At 41.4% G+C, this 16474-nt stretch overlaps 1 protein-coding gene across 1 annotated transcript in view; it reads left to right on the top strand.

Moving 5' to 3' along the window:
• The first annotated feature begins 679 nt into the window (after nucleotides 1-679).
• Nucleotides 680-16474, top strand: part of stk10 (serine/threonine kinase 10) — a 43339-nt gene continuing 27544 nt past the window's right edge. Inside the window, exons 1-2 of the mRNA XM_031725932.2 lie at nucleotides 680-1201; nucleotides 12145-12309. Coding sequence (XP_031581792.2) covers nucleotides 1043-1201; nucleotides 12145-12309 — 324 coding nt within the window. The 5' untranslated portion in view covers nucleotides 680-1042. The remainder of the gene's footprint in view (nucleotides 1202-12144; nucleotides 12310-16474) is intronic.

The following is a 16474-nucleotide window of genomic DNA, read 5'->3' as shown; positions in this document are numbered from 1 at the left end:
CTTTTGGGAAAGGGCCCTACGGACACCACTTATATAATTACTTATTTATACAAATATCAGGATTGACGACAAATCACCTTGATAATATGTCCATCATTTTCTTCATTTGCACAGCTCCTGACGTCAAAATCCCCACATATTACACAGAAAAACACTGACTTTCCCACTAGAGGGCGGTGTGACCTTGCTTTTTCAGTTGAGTGAAGTTTAACCAGCATGCAGGAAGGAAATTAAATTAAAAGGAAATACAAACGAAAGTAAGAATAAACCAGTGCATTTTCTTTTTAATATTTATTAATGAGCTTTAAAAAAAATGTAAACGAGCTGTAATAAATAACCACCCAAATTTGTTTTCTTTTTTGCCCTTTATTGATATATTTTTAAAAAGCAAACAGAACACCTAAACAGGAGAACGAGAAGACAAAATCTGTGTATAATGAAGTTCTAACTTCATACATGGGTTATACTTTGGTAAACAGCACAGCTGTTGAAGTTGAAGGAGACGCCGCCGCTGTCAGAGAGCACCAAGCATCAACCCGGACATGAAGTCCTGTTTTACCGCCTCGACGCTGTATATCAACCGACTCGTTCTACCCAAAGAACTACATTTCCTACATTTCCATGACGGCAGCGCGAGCGCTGTTCAGAAACGAGGTGGGGCTATTTTGAATCAACAAGTTGCTCAGCCAGACAGGCGAGCAGCAATTCCATCGTGTCTTCATAGCGGCAGGTGGTCACTGCGCGCCCAGCACTTAACCACAGCCTGTTAATTGGATTACGCCACGTTTCCACGTCAGAGCCCACGGGCTGAAATGGACGGAATAGATTAACTTTTTCTTCTTTTTTTGTGAACCAGCCCAGTTCTCTTTTTCTTCTCTCAAGGACGCTGAAAGTGACGCTGTAAATTGGTAGATAAGACTTTCTTTTTAGCGGACTGCACGTTTCTGCGTGCCTAGTGGTCTCGTGCTCAAGACTGTTGACAGTTTTTATTTTTTTGATATATTTTTTTCTTTTTAAAGTTGAAGTTAGTACATTATAAATAATGGCGTTCGGTAGATTCAGTAAACTATTTCGTCTACCCGCCATGGATATGAAAAAGAAAGCCAAACAGTACGAGCACGTCAACCGGGACGTCAATCCCAACGACATTTGGGAAATTATTGGCGAGCTGGGCGACGGTGCGTTTGGAAAGGTCTACAAGGTAAGTGTATTTTCAAAAGACACGAGGCACCTGTTGTCTGACAATGCTGTAGAACCCCAAGAACCCCATTTTTCCTCAAATGAAGTAGTCCTCTCGAAATGTTGATAAGTTGCCCGTTTGTTGGCTGTTAGTTCTGAAAGCTTATGAAAACTTCCTTGAATATCAAAAAGTTACTTAAGTTTACTCTGACGAAATGTAGTAAACGACCTAATATATACTTTATACCAGTTTCATTTCAAATGGGTGTTTCTGTGTATTTTTCCCCCACGTGTCACACACTATAGCCTCTCGTTTAGGATAACTTGCATCCTTTGGGCGTGGACTACTTCCATTCACCTGTGGGTGCTGAACCATCCCAGCATTGCTGTAATATGACAGATATCTGAACTATGTTGCTGGTCAAGAGTTCTACTGTTAAACAGACCGATGTGGTCATTACATTGTTAACTTTGGGTGTCGTGTAAAAGTTTCGCTAAGTCTTTAGAATCAGCATGGGTGACTACTACTTCTGTGTGGCTCCTCGATGCACCTCTCTTCTTTTCTCTCTCAGGTCTGACCTCTCAGAACTTGTGTGATTGCAGTTGAAATTATGTATGCCATGTGGAGGATTTAGAAAAATGCCATTATGTGACTCCACTGTTAAGTCAGCCTGCAGGGACAGTGAAAGCACCTTAGCACCACCACCATCAGCACTTTGACTCGGTGGAGATACTTAATCTGGCTCTGTAAGACATTCACTGCCCTCTGCAAAGCGGGGCACAGGCCTTCTGTGTCTACACAGCCCAGTGGAGCACAGTGAAGGTCTTTGAGACATCAGGGGCCTCAGTGGAAGAAGTGATGCTTTAAGCAGAATTCTACACTGAACAGAGAGCGCAGTCTTTTCAGAGGACCCCACCTTGTTTAGATTTTTCTCTTTTTTTGTTTTTACTGGAAAGTTTACATACATGTGGGGAAAGTGGTGTGAAGAGCACCATAAAACCCACTATTCCAGCAAAGCTATTAATGAAAAGAAAATAGTAACATGGCAATGAAGTTATAGAACTAGAAGTGAAGTTGCATAATTTATTTTAACATTGAAGCATACTATGAAAACGCACAGTGCTTTGAGTTTTCTTCCTGAGATGCTAAGGCAGGGACCTGGTACAAGGTTCTTTAAATCTGAAGAAACCTTTAATAAGCTGCTGTTTATTACTCAGGTTTTAGGGATTACTCAGGTTTCTCAGTGCAGAAGTACACACAGTCCACTTTAGCTCCAAAGTGTTTAAAGCTAAAGCCAAATGAAAGGCACAAATGTGGCTGGTACCTTTAGTGTGATTAAGTGCTACTTAGACAACTGGCAAGCTTACAAAATGTAATGTCCCTTCCCCACTATATTTGCCTGGGTTCATGTTTCCCCTCCTTCAGTTGGTTGGAGGAGGACAGCTCCACACCTGCAGCTGTCAGATGGAGTGGAGGGAGGCAGAGCAGGAGCAGACGATGGCCAAGAGAGGAAACTGTGGGACTGCATCAGGGGACGGCTTCCTCTCGCAGCTCCCAGACCTCAGAATAATTGGCCCATCTGTGGGAGGGAAAGGCCTTGTGCGGTGAATTGTACATGCTTTCCGATGTTAGAAGTGTTTGATAGAGCAGGCGTGAGGGAAGGAGGCTCTGTGTCCTGTCACTTGTGAGATCATCTACTTGTCAAACTGTTTGGGGGAGGGCAGGGGTCACAAAAAAGATGGTTGTTCATGCGCAATGGGCAGCAAGAGAAGAAAGTATAAATTTCATGTGTCGGACACCCCTGCTTGTAGAGCTTCTTTTTGTTTCTGTCTTCAAGATTGAGGACAGATTTGTGTAATTGTGCAGTTTTGCTAGAGAGTACAGAGTGCTCCACACAGGCTGATTCTCCAAAGGTTAATGTCACCAGCAGGAGAATAACAACTCCCAGGCTTAAGGGTAGTGTTAAGGACAAATCAATCTGTGTGTGTGCGTGGCTGTAACCCAGGAACAGTGTGAAAGAAGGATCTCATAAAATGCAATATACTCCCCCAGTTATCGAATATATTCTTCCCTGTAGGTGAAACTGTACTTTTCCATTATTGAAAGGCTGCTAGGAAAAAAAAATATGACTGTCTAGAAAACTTAAGCCTGTGTTTCTAACTTTTTTATTGCTGGAGATTGAGGGTCACAATATTGTGCAAATATGTGTCGTCCAAGTGCTATAAGTACTTTTTTTAAGCGTGCACGTGTGTTGATTGATACTTTGATGCATAAATTACCTAAATGCAGAATATTCATTTTGTAAATGAGTCTGAGTATCACAGGACGCCGCAGATGCAAACATGTACTCAAACATGCTGTTGTTTACACCTTCTAGATCTCTGTTAATGAGGTTAAAGTATCACTGTCCAGCAGCGGTTAAATGGGATTATAGAGCAGCTAAATGGAAAGCCGATGTTTCTAACACTCCATTTATCACTCGGGGGCCAAACATATCTTTAACCTTAGAGCACATTTTTCTTGTCAGTAAGTTAGCTTTGACCACAAAAAAATCTGTGTGCAATCAGTGCTACGTTTAGATTCAAATTGCAGTTAAATTTTATTAGCACGGGTTATGCTAAATTGCATTTTGATGCTTGCTATCAGTCATTTACATGCTGGTTTGTTTGCAATGCAATGCACACACCCACAAACACCCACGATACTGTGACACTTCTGTCTCCCTGTAGGCCTGTTTTTTGTTTTGTTTTGTTTTTTTTAAACCATCACTGACTAATCAAGTCTCATATTCCACTTCCTGCAGATCCAGTGTGTCATAGGATGATTTCTTTGCTCTGTCTCACTGTGCGTGTTTGCACTTGTTGGAAGGAGTCCTGCGCTTGTGTATGAAGGTGTTGTGGCTGCATGTGAGGCATGAAACAATTGAGTTGTATAGCCCTTCTCACTAATTAATGAGCCACGTGCCACTGAGCACACTAGCCTGCTGCTGCTAGTGAAATGTTTCCATAGACACACACACAGGCTTTAAGGTTACGCACTGTCAAATTCCCTTTGTGGGATGAAAAGCGCAGTGAATCTTGTCCCTGTTGGTCTGACAGTGTGTTCAGCCTGGATGTTGTGTAGTAGAAAGTGTGTAGGTGACCTCAACTATGGCAAAAACGAAACGAGTACGGTAGCCGGCCAAGTGTTTAGGCCACAGTACTTAATGTAATGGATCTGATCGTCTTTAAAACTTTTAAAAAACTGTATTTATGCACATTAGGTTGGATAAATGTGGTCATACACTGGGCCAAAATGTTGTGGGAAATCCTGGACTGGTTAAAGGCATAAAACAAGACATTTCTCTTCTATGTAGTGTTTTTGTAAGACTTGCAGAAAATCACTTAAAATACGATTACCATCTACTGTGAAGTCAAAGAGAAACTCACATGTTGAGTAGGAGGGGGCAAAGGTTGCAACTTCCTTTTTGTGAAGGAAAGCCGCAAGGTTCATATGAAATGCTCACATTTATCAAGAATCGCTCCAAGACGAATGTTTAAAAAGACTTCAGTGGCACTGTCGTCACTGCTCCCGAGAGCAGGGTTTCCCTGGGTCTAATCTCAGGGAGCAGCTGGGCCCACGCTGACTGATAAGAGCCCAGCTGGATGGGTGTGGGCTCAGAATGGTTGGAGTCCCTGTTATCCTCGTGATGACATTGTCAATGGCATTTACAAAAGCCTTGATCTGTGTTTCTAGTTGTAGGTCTGAGGTTAATGATCTGCATGAGATTTCTGATATGTGTGAGTTCATACTCGGACAGCATTAGCAATCGAGAAAATGAAAGATGTAGAATTTTCTTCAGTTATATCAGATTTTCTACATTTTGGAAATTTAACATCAAACCATAATGTCTCATGTGTCACTTGTACACTTTTACTGATTAATCTGGTAATTGTGCAGTACTTGCCTGAGCTTGGTTTTGTGGTGTGCTTTAAATAAGACCGTGTAAACCCTCCAGTGTGGCGCTTGCTTTTTCTAGTCTGCACTCAGGAAGTTTGACTCCTTTGTCATGAAAGTCAAGGTTTGAAGGCCTGTGTATCACTGATTAAAGAATTAAGTGTTACAGGTTTTCTTCCAAGGCTTTCTGTGGTATTGTATGTTATAACTTCCTGCCTCACTGACCTGCTTTGTTTTTGTGACTTTGGGGTTGAATTTGGGGCATGTTGCAATGCTGATCACAACTTTCACATCCTGAAAAGGCTCATTGCTTCATTGTTAGGCAGTTTTTGTACAAATTTGTTCCAGTCAGGTATCCTTTGCCCAGTAGTCTGTAAATTCATAGATTTGTGCTGTCTTTACAATCAGTGGTTTTGATAGAGGAGGAAGAGTCATGCTCTGGCGTTGAAAGAAGAAAATATGTCAAACAATCTTTGTTCTTCACTGATGCATTTCGCTGTAAGAGCTTCTGGTATTTCGCAACAGAGCCATAGCTACATTCATGACTTTAATCGCTCTTTTTTTTAAGGTAGGGGTTAGCCATAATGATTGGGTTTGCAGAGCCATTCATATGTCTAGGTGAAAGGTAAGCACTGGCTACACAGCCTTGAAACATTTTAGTCACTCTTCTTCTTCTCTGCTGTAAAATAAGTAAACTTATTTTACTTACTTTACTTTCTTCTTGAGATTAGACCCAGTGAAGACCTGCTCTTAGGAGCAGTGACAACCACACTGAAGGCTTTTTATCATTCATCTTTACTTTCTTGGAACTTAAAAATAATCCTAATACACAGTAACAGTGGCAAATTAGTAATTTCCTTTCCTGTTCAAAATATGTCATGTGAGAGTTATAGGTATGCTTCCTTGTGCCTTTTTTGGAAGAACATTTTTACTATGTCACATGAATGCATCATATCCAGTAAATAAAAGATGATGACTACATTGGTTTTCATACTTTACTGGGTAAAATACTTCCACATAAACCATTTATACTGTCGACCTTTACCCCCAATCAGTATTTTCTATTTTTTTTATCACAAAAAGCACAATCCATTACTCCGTAGTGGTTCATCAGTTTGGCCTAAAGTGTAGGGAGCTTGGGGATGGGGGGGCTCCAAGATAGTGGCTGGGGCCCTCCTCAAAAGCTGCAAACAACAACCTCTACTAAGAAGATCGGAGAGCTGGTGACTTGACTGGGTGGATGAATCCAGGCAGATGCACTATTCAGTCACTTCTACTTCCTGTAAGGTCTAATTGCTGTACGCAAACAATAGCAAAAGATGACTCAGACGAGCTTTAATTATTTTGATCAGCTCATTACTTTCCCACCTTTAAGCGAGTGTCAAGCCCACTTTAGAAGCATTTGCTTTCTGATTCATACTGGAAATGTGAAGGTGGCAGAGGCAATAAAACACCTACACACTGCCAAAAGTGAGTCAAAGGCATCCCCAGCAGTAATAACATCTTTGATTTTGACACTGTTGCCTGACTAACCAGAAATACTCAAATGTTCCACTTGGCACTTGAGACAGCCATCACAGAACAAGAGATAAATAAGTCAACATCCTACATGTAGCTGTTTAACATGTGCTGCTTGTGCCATACTTCGCATCTCAATAAGAGGTGTGAGCTATATATGTGAGCTAAGAACCACATTCTTGCTCGGAGGCATGTGGGAAGGGCCTGTAGGGGCGAGACGGTTCACAGGTTTATAAAGGGACAAAGGTCTACCGTGCACACATTCTCCTGAAGGGAGCTGTATGTGTTTAATGCCTGTTCAGCCTGTAGGTGAGTGACCCCAGAGAGAGTTGTCTGTCTAATCAGTCACATAAGGTCACCTGGTCCCTTGACATGTCAGTGAATTAGTTTTTTATGTTCTTAACAATAACAAAGATACATTTTAAAAAGGGGGAAAACGTTAATCTAAGTTTATTGTTAAGGTTGAGATTAGGGTTTTAGCTGCTGTATTATCCAGACGTGTGCTTTTGAATCAAAACACCCACATTAATCATTAATACTTTAGTCAACACAGAATATTTGACATTATTGCTTCCAGTCCTGATTAACTTTGAAAAGACTGGTACACAAACACAGGAGACTGGAAGTGTGTGCTTTTGTATGTTTATGTTTACTTAGTCTATCAGTACCTACAGTATGTGTGTAGGTGGACACATAGGACAGTAACATCTGTCATTGCCCCTTTTTAATTCTTTTGTCTAGCAGGAGCTTCAGAAAGTAGTATGGGGAAACTAGTCAGGCAGGGTTGGCAGACACATTTTATATTTACAGCTTTGCGTACAAAGTGAGGAGGATGGACTGGGTTTATTGCACATGTGTTACATTAAGTAGACTGAAAACCATATGAGAGACTTAAATCACCCTCAGGAAGATGGGTACAAAGGCACTCTGATAGTAGGTTGGTGGATGATTGATTAAAAAAACATAAAGAAAATGAAAAGATGCAGAAGAAATGTTTTCTTTTCACAGTCTCGGAGATATTATTGCTCTAAAGGTTGCCAGAAACTGTTTTGATAAGGAAATAATAATTTTTCCAATCTGAATGCTAAGAATTTGATAGCGACAGGATCACAAATGGTAACTCTGTTGCAATCTTTGGAATTATGCAATGTTGGAGTAAACGAAATATTTTTTGGCAACTCTTTGGTTTTTAATAGACCAAATTAATCTGCAGATTAAAAAATGGCAGTATTTAATTGCAACAGCCCAAATTATAAGTCTGTGGTCCAGGTTAATAACTCAGCATTATGTAGTCTGTTAGTTGATGTGTGGTTTAATCAGATATTTTCAGAATTTACAAAATTCAAAGTGAACAAATGCTTAGGCCGTCTGTTTAAATGCCACAAGAGCAAATGGTAAAAACAGACAGAGCTTTGAACCATGAGGACAGAGAAGAAACAAGTTCTTTAGGTAGAAACCATGGAAACCAGACCAAAACAAAGCCTAAGACAGTTGTTCTCCTCTGGAGTAGAGTCAGAGGAAGTAAAGAGTCATCGGGTTTGAAACAGTGTTTTCTCGTGGGATGGCAACGGCTACAGTATCAAGTGGACTATATCTCTGCTCCTTAAGGGGTTGTGGGTGTGCCGTCGTTATGTAATAAATTAGATGTTAATGTTTTCAATAAAGCGTGATATTTTTCCCTATTCAACTTTAACATCTGGTGCCCGAGTATGCTTTTTAAAAAGTGGAGGAACTTTAGTTATGTCATGAGTGAACATGTTAAGAATGCTGTAGGTGGCCCCTGGGCCAGCTGATATCAGTGTGTCATCTGCTCTATAACAGATGAGTTGTGTAGGAGTTGCAAGTTGGAAAACTGTTACAAGTTAGAAAATGTTGTCATATTTGTTGTATAAAGTGCAAAAAAGGTACAATCCTTCTTATATGGGATGATGTGGTGCAAAACATTTTCAGTTTTCTAGTTGGGTGCAATAAGCACACTACCATTTATACACCAAAACGTGCACATTGACTGCATACGCTTGTGCACTGATGTGGAGCTAGTTTCCAGAAATTCAGCTTGTCCTTTGTGAGATTTGATGTTTGTTCCTCTTAGTGGAATGTATACAGATAGTAAGGTGCATATATAAACACGTTTGTGTTTATATACCATGCTTGAGGATCCTCATTGACGTAATGCATTCCTCACTCCACACAAAAAGGACCACATAACTGCTGGACACTCACTTCTCTCAGTCTGCCCATTGAGTCTAACCCCAACCAGCTGAACGCCAGAGGCACATTCCTCTGCCTTGCTCCCACTGAGATGTAAAGGGGTGCGCGCGTGCATGCCTGCATGTGTGCATGAGAGACAGAAGGCCTTTCTGAGTAGAGTCTGACTGATGTATGATTTTTCTTTTTAATTAAACGATTGATACGGATATTTGACTTAAAAAACCAAATGTTTCAATTTATTGGTCAATATTTATATTCTTTTTCTTTCAAACACACAAAAACTGCACAGACTCCCCTAACATTTGTCATGTTTAGCTATTTGCTCACTCAGTTATGCTTTGACCAACTGTTCGGGTCTACCCTGTTGTCGTGTTTGCGATATTGTTGTCGTGTGTTGGGATATTCCAAACACGTATTCCATGTGTGTTGCCAACAGGGAAGTTGCAAATGTCTGAAAAAGGAAAAAAAATTTGAAATATTGGATTTTTAAATATCCCAACATCGGTAATAGTTGGACGCTAGCTATGATTACTGATAGTTTTTAGTGCTGCTGCTTTCACGCAAAAGTGAAACTGGTGTTGTGTTTCATGTCCACACTGGTATAGTTAAAGGGAAACCTAACTGATTTGTTTACATACGTTTGTAAATGGGGTAAAAAATGCTTAGGTTAAACTTACACACTCCCTTTCTCTGAATCATTTTACTTTACACTCTACTAGTAACTGGAACTCCAATAAAGCTTCTGGAATTCAAGTTACCTTTTACTTAACAAGGAAGGCAGGTCTGACGAGGAAGAATTGTACTAAATGAGAACAAACTATCTTGTTTCAAATTTCTTACATGTGTGCAGAGTTTCATTTTGTACAAGGAAGTTTAGAACTTTAAAAAAAAAAAAAATCTGTTGTACTAAAAGTAAGGTTGCTCACACAGTGTTGATTGTGTGTGTCAGATGTGTGTTTTTCTCATGGCACCCACAGACATGTAGTTGCAATTGTTAGCTTGTCAAAACATGCATCTCTTCGGAAATCTGACGCCAGATGGTGACTTTGTTGAAGCTGACACAGCGCCATTGCAGAGAGCTGTAATGTTAGCAAAGCAGTTGCAAGAGTTTGGTGTCTGTGTTTACTGTTGAGGCTTGTTAACAGACTGATTGTTTGATGGCAAGAGATCGCGTCCTGTTGAGTCACACTTTAGGTTAATCTGCTGGGGAAAGTTTAACTTCTCTGGAGCTCTGTTAGGTAAACGCGCATAGTCCTTGGAGTACTGCGATGAGGATGTGTTGCTGTGAACCTCATGTGTTTGTTCAGATGTTTTCCCACAGCCTCTGTAAACCATGAAGGATTCAGATACCGGACTTAATATAGTCTGTTTCTGCAGGCCACTGGGTGGATGTAGACCACAACAGGGTCCAGATTTCACCAGCATAGGCAGTTGTTTCTTTTTCTTTGTTTTTTCCTTATTTAGTCATATTAAGCCGCATTAATCAGACAACATTCATGATTGTGATGAAACCATCACTTCCTAGATATTAGATTTTTACAGCAAAGAAATTGAATTGGTATTTTTTAGGGCGGGTGTTTAAATGCGGTGTGGCAGATGACCCCGCCTTTAGCTCTTTGTTGTCGACTCCACTTTAAGTCTTTGTTGTCTCCAGTTAAACACTAAAAATGACTGTAGTGAATATTTACTTCTGACTGTACAAAAACATTGAAAAAAGTCTACCTCATACACGAGAGAGAGCGTCATGTGTTTGATGCTGTTTGAGTTATTCTGCAATTTGAATGTTTTGTTGCTTTATTTTCTTCTCTTTACCACTCAGATCGATGAGGAATTTTTTGTCTATGCGTGTGATGGGTTTGGCTAAAGTGGCATTTTCTTCTTTTCAGTTCCTCTGACTCTTCAGTTGCTCAGGGGAGGGTGTGGAGCTTCCTTTCCAGTTTTGCCTGTAAATGTTAGTCAGCATTTTAATTGCTGTCGTGTGGATCTTGGAGTGTCTTCTTCCGTTTGGCTAGAGCATGGACAATAAAGTCCAGCACACATTGTGATTAAAGTTATCTCTTTTGAACAAACTGTGACTTTAACAACTTGAGACTCTTGGCACCTGATAAACTATGCAGGGCACGTTACCATGATTCCTCAGTGCATTGATGGGAGTGGAAAGTTCTGTACTAATTTATAAATGCAGCCAGTTCATTTAAAAAGATTATTCATGCAGTCTACCAAGAGCAGAGCAAATTAGTTAGCCAAAAATGAGCAGACCTGACAAGGTAGTAAGATAATATAGTGTAGGCTCAGGTTTTACACATGTGTTTCTCTCTGGAAACTGTAATTCAAATAAAAGAGAGGCAACTGGAGAAGGAGAATCAATATGTTTTTGATATAAGGAACTCTCCTATTAGAATTCGCTGTGGACCATCTCATCTTATCTCTGCATAAAACTGACAGCTCAAGTGAAGTCCAGCATTTATCCAAAGGAGGGTTATAAAATATCAGTGTGTATAAAAATGGAGCTGTATGATGTGCAGAAAAAGTAGAAACCTTATTTATCGTTAGATGTTCCTGTGCTGTGTGCCTAATCTCAGGCATTGTTCTGTCTCTAGAAACTCAGTGAGAACTCATTGAGGGACTCATTTAAGGATGGAGTTAATGCTTTAGCACTGTGCTCCGAGCTTTGAGCCATCCATCTTTGCCAATTGTGAGCTCATTTTGATAATTTTGCTGCCTGACATTCCAAATAAATTACCACTCTTACAGGAAACTATCACAGTCACATGAGGCGCAAAATGAGACGTGCCCCTAGCACATTTTATTGTAAATTGCACGTTGCAAAATTCACATTTGTATGATTTTAAGTACTGTGGAAAATTTACAGAATCTCCTACAAACACATTTTGCATTAATTACAGCTAGCTGGAAAAATGCATCTGACTACGCCTTGACACTGCACCTCTTTAGTTAATCTCTAACTGTAGTTTTTCAAACAAAAAAGGGTCCTTTGAACTGTAAATGTGGCCCTTAATCTTAACATTGGTCATACTGTGTATTTATTTATTTTTCCCTGTTATATGGGCCATAACAAATTAAATGTTGGCAATAACCTCCCCCACTGTTGATGTTTTCTGTATAACTAAGCTATAAAAAATTGGTCTCTCTGGAGACCTGAAACACTTAATTCACAGGGTTGGTTAATTTTGCTTTGAAAGTCTTTGAGCACAAAAACGGGAGTAAAATGAATTAAAAAGGTCTGCCATTACTCATGCATGTTTCATTTAACATTGATCTGTTTTCCTCTTTCACAGGCCAGAAACAAGGAGACAGGAGTTCTGGCTGCTGCCAAAGTGATCGAGACCAAATCTGAGGAAGAGTTGGAAGATTACATGGTCGAGATTGACATCTTGGCTAAATGTGACCACTGCTACATTGTCAAGCTGCTTGACGCTTTCTATTATGAGAATAAGCTCTGGGTAGGTAATGCTGAAATCTGAATGAGCAAATCAGACTCAAGTTAAAAACCACAGACTTGCTGCCCTCTGGCTCTTTGTTTTATTTTTCTTTGGCTGAACATTGTCAAAGAGGTTAACCACAAACACTGACACACTATCTTTACACATTTTAACATGATCTGGATGGAGAAAAACAAAACAAAGCAATTAAATAAATTAGACCTTTTTCAATGATTTTAGGCTGAAATTAGATTGATGCATAATGCACTAAAGGAACTTCAGTCGTCTTCCTCACAAAACCACTCATAACCAGGACCCAAAAAAGCCATGACACACAAACCTCAACAGTCAGTGAAGAAGGACAAAACAAATATTTTAACTGTGCAAGCTGAATGGCTCATGGGATGTTCCGTTTCACTCTATGACAACTGTTTTTATTGCAACAGTTTTATCTTGAGTATATTTCTCCTCCGTATGCAAGCTCTGTTGTAAAAATAGTGATAAGAAGAGTCTATTGCCTAAATAGGAATGACAGAAGAACCCCTGGCTGACATAATGCTTCAGAAGTGACCCTGATGATACTACAAGAATGAGGATTAATCTCAGCTATTTTTTCCCCTGCTCTTGAATCATTTTTTTCTTCTCACACACACACTGGGTCAAGTGTAAACTTTTCAACTCCCTCTGTAATCTCCCACTCCATCTGGCCAAGACAAATGGTGACCTCATGTCGGGGCATGATTTTAAATATTTGAAGAATTACAAGGCAGTGTTAAGGCTAAGGATAAAGATTATTGCGGTTACTATAAGTGCAAAATGTAGATGTTTAGTTTGGCATGTTTGTGACTCTTCTGTTAGTTATCAGTTAATTATTAAGCATTAGAATTGCAAACCTTAAATCAAGCATGACAGAACTCGTAAGCTATTAAACTTCAAGTTAACACTTAATGAACTGCTGATCAGTCAAAACTTTACCAGAGGTGTAACACAGCAAAGCCAAACTCATGTTTTAATAAAGAATTAATGTACTAAAAATTGCACATTCACAATGTAATTGTGCTTTTTTGCGTACATGCATTAAACCAACAATGAATTTAGTAGTTGACCTAAATAAAATGTGGAGGGGGTTGAACATTGCCCATGAGTCAAAGCTGGACCCTGTGCAACTATTAGGTTAGCTTGATAAGTTAAATGTACAAACCTCTCTGCCTGTTGCATTCAGACCACATGTTTCCTGTGTTTTGTGGCTTCAGAGTAACAGGCCTTGCTTGTCATGTGAATTCTGAGCTGTTTCCAGTAACTGTGTTTCTCTGTCTAACACATAATTACACTCAGTGTCTTAAAAGAAATTTATGTGAAGTATCAGTGTTAAAGATTGTCACTGAAGTGACACCAGGCTGTCTGTAATTCTTTACAAGAGCAAAATCTGGAAAAGTTTCTACACCTCATTGCTGTAAGCGCAACAATTAGCCCAGTGGTTACTGGTGGTCAGGCCTTGGTAACCTCCAATTGGGTGGACTGGGCAGTGTAAGTCAGTGCATTCCAGTATCGACCCACCCGCTCTGCTTTCTACCACAAAGAGAGAAGACAGTGAGAGGCTGTTTGTTCCAATCTGGTCTGGAGGTTAGCAAGGCAGCCTGGCCCACAGCGTGAGAAAAACGGGGCCTTTAACGTGGAGATGGGACTGCTGATGTCAGCACTGAGAAGAACAAACAGGGAGAGGCAAAGAAAGATGCAGTAGAAGAGAGGATTTAAACAGATGGCTAAGAGAATATTTCATATCATTTAGCATGTAAAAGTACATTATCCCTTAGTATTATTAGTCATAGTTAGCTATGCAAATTTTCTTTTTCTTTTTTCCCCCCCTAATGAGCGATCTATCTGTAAACGGTCTAATACTACAAAAATCTGTGTTACTTAAGGCATGTGCAACTTGGCACTGTCAAATGTGTCAGTGGTCAGAAACTCATGAGGTAGACTTAAAGTGGGTAATGGGTTAAGCCTAAATGCCACTACACTCTTCAAGTTTTGCCCATTAAGACAGGCTTATGGCTAGGTTGAGGGAATCAAGATCAGCCACAGTCTGTAGGCCAAATATGTGCCAGATTTGTGCCAATTAATTATTGCTCTCTGAATATGTATCCAGTGAAAATGGTTACAACCAAAGTTTGGATTATATTTAATTCATAATATTATATATAATCTTAAATGGGTCATTGAACAGTATCTAGCCCTAGATACAGTGAGAAATTGTAAGTGCACATTACTCTAGTTAAGCGCTGTACTGTTTGACAAAGAAAGAAGACTTTCTAAGGGTTTTTTTTTTTTTTTTTTTTTTTTTTTTTACACCACGCCTCCAAAATGCTGAAATCAGCTCAGGGCAATCCAGGTTCTCCTATGGTCCGCCCGAGTTCCTGAAGGCTCTGGACGCTGTAGGGCTGTCCTGGTTGACACGCCTCTACAATGTTGCGTGGAGATCAGGGGCAGTACCCTGGACTGGCAGACCGGGTGGTGGTCCCCATCTTTAAGAAGGGAGACCGGAGGGTGTGTTCCAACCACAGGGGATCACACCTCAGCCTCCCTGGGAAAGTCTATGCCAGGGTGTTGGAAAGGAGAGTTCGTCCGTTAGTCGAACCTCGGATACAGGAGGAACAATGCGGTTTTCGTCCTGGTCGCGAACACTGGACCAGCTCTTTATCCTCTCGAGGATACTTGAGGGTGCATGGGAGTTTGCCCAACCAGTCTACATGTGTTTTGTGGACTTGGAGAAGGCATTCGACCGTGTCCCTCGGGTGTCCTGTGGGAGGTGTTGCGGGAGTATGGGGTGTCTGGCCCATTGCTACGGGCCATTCGATCCCTATACAACCGTTGTAAGAGTTTGGTTCGCATTGCCGGCAATAAGTCGGACTCGCTTTCCGGTGGGTGATGGCTCCGCCAGGCTGCCCTTTATCACCGATTCTGTTCATAATTTTTATGGACAGGATTTCTAGGCGCAGCCAAGTGGCGGAGGGCTTTCACTTGGTGGCCTCAGAATCTCATCTCTGCTTTTTGCGGATGATGTGGTTCTGATGGCTTCATCGGGTGAGGGCCTCCAGCTCGCACTGGAGCGGTTCGCAGCCGAGTGTGAAGCAGCGGGAATGAGGATCAGCACCTCCAAATCTGAGGCCATGGTTCTCAGCCGGAAAAGGGTGGAGTGCCCACCCGGTCGGGGATGAGTTCCTGCCCCAAGTGGAGGAGTTTAAGTATCTCGGGGTCTTGTTCGCGAGTGATGGGAGAAGGGAGCCGGAGATCGACAGACGGATTGGTGCTGCGGCTGCAGTGATGCGGACGCTGCACCGGGTCCGTCAGTGGTGAAGAGGGAGCTGAGTGTAAAAGCGAAGCTCTCAATTTACCGGGTCGATCTACGTCCCGACCCTCACCTATGGCCACGAGCTGTGGGTAGTGACCGAAAGAACGAGATCGCGGATACAAGCGGCAGAAATGAGCTTCCTCCGAAGGGTGGCTGGCCTCTCCCTTAGAGATAGGGTGAGAAGTTCGCCATCCGGGAGGGGCTCAGAGTAGCCGCTGCTCCTCCACATCGAAAGGAGCCAGTTGAGGTGGTTCGGCATCTGACAAGGATGCCTCCTGGGCGCCTCCTGGGTGAGGTGTTCCGGCATGTCCCACCGGGAGGCCCCCTGGCAGACCCAGGACGCTGCTGAGAGATTATATCTCTCGGCTGGCCTGGGAACGCCTTGGTGTTCCCCGGATGAGCTGGAGGAGGTGGCTGGTGAGAGGGAGGTCTGGGCTTCTCTGCTTAGGCTGCTGCCCCCGCGACCCGACCTCGGATAAAGCGGACGAGGATGGATGGATGGATGGACCACCTTGTCTGCGTTTTTGAAGGTTTAGTTATCCTTGATTGTATAACAGGTTTTTTGCTGGCAAATAGCCTTTTACTTTCCTTTGCCGTCTGTTAAATTGAGGTAAGAAATCACTGTGAAGGTACAGAGTGGCGAACTGGAGGAACACTGCGGTGTCAGCTAAGCCTGCTCCATTTATTTTAAAGCTTTTAGGGGTTTGTAGACTTTATCAAGTTGCGTCCAGCTGTTCTCGGAAGAAAAAGACACTCATAAATTGTCCTAATGTTTTGTAAGACACTTGAAGATAAAAAATCACCCCTTTAGAGTAAAATGTGAGATATATCTCTAAA

This window comes from Oreochromis aureus, linkage group 10 (genome assembly GCF_013358895.1).
Source record: "Oreochromis aureus strain Israel breed Guangdong linkage group 10, ZZ_aureus, whole genome shotgun sequence".
NCBI classification, from domain to species: domain Eukaryota; kingdom Metazoa; phylum Chordata; class Actinopteri; order Cichliformes; family Cichlidae; genus Oreochromis; species Oreochromis aureus.
This window is presented reverse-complemented; position numbering and strand designations above follow the sequence as displayed.